This window comes from Diospyros lotus, chromosome 6 (assembly GCF_014633365.1).
Source record: "Diospyros lotus cultivar Yz01 chromosome 6, ASM1463336v1, whole genome shotgun sequence".
Lineage (NCBI taxonomy): Eukaryota > Viridiplantae > Streptophyta > Magnoliopsida > Ericales > Ebenaceae > Diospyros > Diospyros lotus.
The window spans coordinates 12,057,638-12,062,867 of record NC_068343.1 but is presented as its reverse complement, the minus strand read 5'-3'; the positions used below and the strand labels follow the sequence as shown (position 1 = coordinate 12,062,867).

The 5,230-nt window shown below is 29.9% G+C and overlaps 1 protein-coding gene across 2 annotated transcripts; it reads left to right on the top strand.

Moving 5' to 3' along the window:
• The first annotated feature begins 1,317 nt into the window (after positions 1–1,317).
• On the top strand, positions 1,318–4,533 carry LOC127803441 (basic endochitinase-like). Of its 2 annotated transcripts, none has more exons than XM_052339658.1 (3): positions 1,318–1,622; positions 1,769–1,919; positions 4,030–4,533. In XM_052339658.1, the coding sequence occupies exons 1-3, from the start codon at positions 1,346–1,348 to the stop codon at positions 4,397–4,399; spliced, it is 798 nt and encodes a 265-aa protein (XP_052195618.1). In that variant the 5' UTR covers positions 1,318–1,345; the 3' UTR covers positions 4,400–4,533. The 2 variants fall into 2 exon arrangements, with proteins under 2 accessions (XP_052195618.1, XP_052195619.1); XM_052339659.1 differs by lacking the exon at positions 4,030–4,533 and adding an exon at positions 2,032–2,502.
• Positions 4,534–5,230: the final 697 nt, after the last annotated feature.

The window sequence follows — 5,230 nt, the reverse complement described above, 5'->3', positions numbered from 1 at the left end:
TGCTTCTCTCACTACTATGTCCAAAGCCGACTCAACTAATTTTGGAGTTTTACTCGAAAAAAATTGTTAGGCTTTTTTCAAGAATATTAATTTTTTTATAAAAAAATAAATAATACACCTTTTACAAAAAAATTACATCATTTTATTAAATTAAAAAAAAATTGAAGTTCAATCAACTACAATATATGATAATCTCTTAACAATAATAAAATTTTAATTAAAATATAATGTCTAAGAGATCAAAAAAAGTCAAACAACCTACTACAATAAATAAATAAAAAATAAAACTATTTTTCTTTTAAATTCTAAGAAGATTGGTGCAAATCAAGTAAAAAGCTATCAATTCCTATTCTCCTATTAAATGAAACAAAACAAAAAATTAAATTGATAACATTAAAAAGATAAAATTCAAATATGCGTTGAACTATGTTCAGTTTTTTATAAAATCAATTCTTATAAAACTTCTTTCCATAGAAACCACTAAAATTGGAATTGTGAACAATATTCTATAAACAATATATGCATTCCGAAAATAATCAATTCTTTTAATGTAATGAAGAATTTTCATTGGACTATTTTTTTCCTCTTGAAAAGTTTCTCTTTAACACTTTTAATTTTAAAAATAAATCTAAATCATCTATATGAACGTTTTCAAGATTCAAACAATATCCTTTTAAAACATCTTCGTCCATTGATTTTAATTTCTTGAAATTGAATAGAAATCTATGTTTTTCATATATTCCAAATTGCTCAAAACTATTTTGAAGTGAAAAAATAACTTGATCAATCATGTAAATAAAATAATCAACTCTAAAGGATTTTTTAACATATTGTGTTTTATCATTATCAATATTTTTATCAAATTATTTTTTCTTACGAATCACACATTTTTCAAGAAATATGGGTGTTCTACTTTCATTTTATTTGCAAGTCTTTTGGCAAAAATTATAGCAGATTGAAATTTTTTATTCTTATAATTTAAAAAAAAAAAACTTTTTACTTAATCTATAATATCGTCAATATACATATCATCACTTTAAAAGTTCATATTAATTGAATTAATTAATAATAAAATATTTACCAAATAGTCATGTCTAACAAAAATTTAAAATTCTTTAAATTTTGGGTTCAATTTTTTAATAAAATATATTTTTTAATATATATATATATATATTACAAAATTTTGAATTTTGGGGCTTTCAAAATTTTGGGCCCATGCGCCGTCGCCTAAATAGCCTTATGGCTGAACCATCTCTGCCTATGCCTATATATAGCCACCCACTTCCACCATCCCAACCACGACAAACTTATCACTTATCAGTACTAACAAAGAGAGAAAAAAAAAATGAGGTTGTTGTGGGCACTCGCTTTGTGCTGCGTTATCTCCCTGGTGGGAGAGTCGGCGGCCCAAGACGACATTAATTCTCTTATCAGCAAAGGCCTCTTCGAGAAGATGTTGAAGCATCGCAATGATGGCAAATGCCAGGGTAAAGGGTTCTACACTTACGAGGCTTTCATAGCTGCCGCCAAGTCCTTCGGAGCCTTCGGAACCACCGGAGATATCAATACCCGCAAAAGAGAGATCGCCGCTTTTCTTGCTCAGACTTCCCACGAAACTACCGGTACGTACGTTCTTCTTTTTTACTCCTATCTTTTTAATTAGATTAAATAATAACAGGTTCGGAAAATTTAATGTTTCTTATTTATACTGAAATAATTAATTATTGACATGGATGGATCATATACATACATATATATATATATATAGGTGGGTGGGCGTCTGCACCAGATGGCCCATATGCATGGGGGTACTGTTTTATTAATGAACAAGACAATTCTGACTACTGTGTTCAAAATCGACGGTGGCCTTGTGCTCCTGGCAAGAAGTACTTTGGACGAGGCCCTATCCAAATCTCATAGTGAGTAACTCTCTCTCTCTCTCTCTCTCTCTCTCTCTCTCTCTCTCTCTCTCATTTTGTGAATTAATCATGATGAGCTGAATTCTCGCGTGATGCATCATGAACTTGGCAGCAACTACAATTATGGTCCAGCGGGGAAGGCCTTAGGATCGGACCTGTTGCATAACCCAGACCTCGTTGCAACCGACGCAACCATATCCTTCAAGACAGCCTTCTGGTTCTGGATGACTCCACAGTCACCGAAGCCTTCGTGCCATGACGTCATTACCGGCAAATGGGCGTCCTCTCCGGCGGATACAGCAGCCGGCAGGGTGCCTGGCTATGGGATGACCACCAACATCATCAACGGCGGAATCGAATGCGGCAAAGGCGCTAATGCGCAGGCTGACAACCGGATTGGATTCTACAAGAGATACTGTAACATTTTGGGCGTGAGCAATGGCAATAATCTGGACTGCAACAACCAGAAGCCTTTTGCTTAGGCTTAATTAGCCCCCTCAGTGACTGTGATTCTTCATATCACAGGAATCTAATGTAGCGATGTACTTGCATGCATCATATATGAATAAAAATATTCAGTATTTGCGACATATTCATGAATTGTGAATTCGTGGGCTTTTTTCTTTTATCCCATTTCCTTTAAAGCAAAAATTAGTATTTTTTAAAGAAAAATTAATATTTCTGTATAGATTTTCTGTGTAAACAATTCAAACAAACTGAATTGCCAGACAGAGACATAGCTAAGCCACGATGTATAAGAAGAGCTGTAATCACAATAAATTTAAATTTTAAATTTTAATCAATATTAAAAAATTTATATATTAGTCTTGAAAATATAATATCTTAAATCTTAATTAGTATTAAAAAACTTATGCATTAGTCTTGCATTAAATTAAATGTAATGATTGATTAATTATTAAAATAAAATAATTTATTATATTAAATATTTATTTATAAATTATAAATATAAATTAAAACTTTTAAATGTGAGGAAACATAGATTTTTCAATACTAATTAAAAATTTATTTAAAAATTTTTAATTTCTGATCTTAAAATTTAATTTTTGCATAATAACAAAATTTTAAAAATATGAATTTTGACTTATTTTTCTTTTACTATGTATTAATTTTCTTCGTAGTCTTACAAATGCGATCTATTAAATCTTAATTAACATTGAAAAATCAATACATTAATATTTATTTTTTAATAATTGATTAATTAATTAAAAATAATATTATAAATATTTTTGATTAATAATATTTATAAAAAATATTTATTTATAATTCATTGAAAAATTATATATCTATATATGACTTAATTAATAATTTAAATTGTCTATTCAAATTTCTTATTAATAATATTTATTTAATTGATAATAAAAAGTTTTTATCGGAGATCTCCAATTGTTTTGGAATAATAAGTATTAAATGCAATTATTTTTATTTTATATAAATAAATAATTTTCTATGACTTAATTAATAGTTTAAGTTGTCTATTCATATTCTTTAGAAATAATATTTATTTTTGATTGATTGAGGGATTAATTGAGGAATTAATCAAAAATAATATTATAAATATTTTTAATTAATAATATTGATAAAAAATAATAGATATTTTAATTAAATAAGAAATTAATTGATGAGAAGATTAATTAAATTTAAAATTAAGTTATAAATAAATATTATAAATAGTATTGGAAGCCATACTTACTTTTTTAATTTAATTACTATCTTTAATTTATTAAAAAAACACAAGCATTTAATTATTGCTACTTTTAGTAATTAATGTAAATTTTGGGGAGAAAAATTCTTTTACAAACTATCCTACTTTTATATATATAAAGATAATAAAATATAAATAAATAAACTTCATTATTTTTATCAATAATATTTTATAACAATTCTGATTGCATATCATGCGTATACTGTGAATCAAATGATTTTTATTATTTCTTCCGCTAATTGTACTACTTGATGACATTTTATTATCTCTCTCTCTCTCTCCTCTCTCTCTCTCACACATTGAACACACATATATGGTGATCATGTCGTTTGTGAATTTATCATGATGAGCTGAATTCTCGTGCATGATGCATCATGAACTTGGCAGCAACTACAATTATGGTCCAGCCGGGAAGGCCATAGGATCGGACCTGTTGCATAACCCAGACCTCGTTGCAACCGACGCAACCATATCCTTCAAGACAGCCTTCTGGTTCTGGATGACTCCAGAGTCACTGAAGCCTTCGTGCCATGACGCCATTACCGGCAGATGGACGTCCTCTCCGGCGGATACAGCAGCCGGCAGGGTGCCTGGCTATGGGATGACCACCAACATCATCAACGGCGGAATCGAATGCGGGAAAGGCGCTACTGCGCAGGCTGACAACCGGATTGGATTCTACAAGAGATACTGTGACATTTTGGGCGTGAGCTATGGCAACAATCTCGACTGCAACAACCAGAAGCCTTTTGATTAGGCTTAGCCCCCTCAGTTGCTGCTGATACTGCTTTGCTGGGCCAATGTCCAATGATTAAATAAAAATGGATTCCAACGCCATGTTAATTACTACTAAACAAGCGTTTCAATAAGTGACTCTGATTCTTCATGAATTGCGACATATTCCTGAATTGTGAATTCGTGGGCTTTTCTTTTATCCCGTTTCCTTTAAAGCTAAAATATGCATTTTTTAAAGAAAAATGAATATTCCTAGATAAATTTCCTGTGCATGTAAACAATTAAAACAAACAAAATAACCAGAAAGAGATATATATGTAAGAAAACACAAACTAAGCCGCTTTGATGGTTTTTTCCTTAATAATAAAACATAAATAAATGAACTTCATTAATTTTATCAATAATATTTTATAAAAATTCTGATTCTATATATATCATGCCTAGACTGTGAATCAAATGATTATTATTATTTCTTCCGCTAATTGTACTACTTGGTGACATTTTAATTGTCAGCCGGCCCAGTAGGGATCCATTGGGATGCTCAAAAAGCAACGGTAGTTATCTATCTATTGGGCCTTCCATATTGGTTTGGGTTTTGGCATATACTCAACAGGCCCAACACACTAATGCTGGAGCTAGCAAGCAGAGGAGGAGAGAAATGGGGAAAGCTGGAATTCATTTGTGTTGGTTTTTGATTTTTTTATATTTTCTTTTTAGTTAAATTTAGTGCAATTTTATTTATTTTTTAAATTTAATTATTAACGTTTTTCAAGCAAAAAAAATATAAATTATAAATATCTTAAAGACATCTTAAAAACTTTTTGTCTACATGTGAGTCGGATGGTTATTTATT

Excerpts from the sequence above, each read along its gene's own strand:
- LOC127803441 (XM_052339658.1), top strand. The coding sequence starts at position 1,346 with ATGAGGTTGTTGTGGGCACTCGCTTTGTGCTGCGTTATCTCCCTGGTG. Across the intron at positions 1,623-1,768 it reads GACTTCCCACGAAACTACCG|GTGGGTGGGCGTCTGCACCA; the intron begins GTACGTACGTTC and ends ATATATATATAG. Across the intron at positions 1,920-4,029 it reads GGCCCTATCCAAATCTCATA|CAACTACAATTATGGTCCAG; the intron begins GTGAGTAACTCT and ends TGAACTTGGCAG.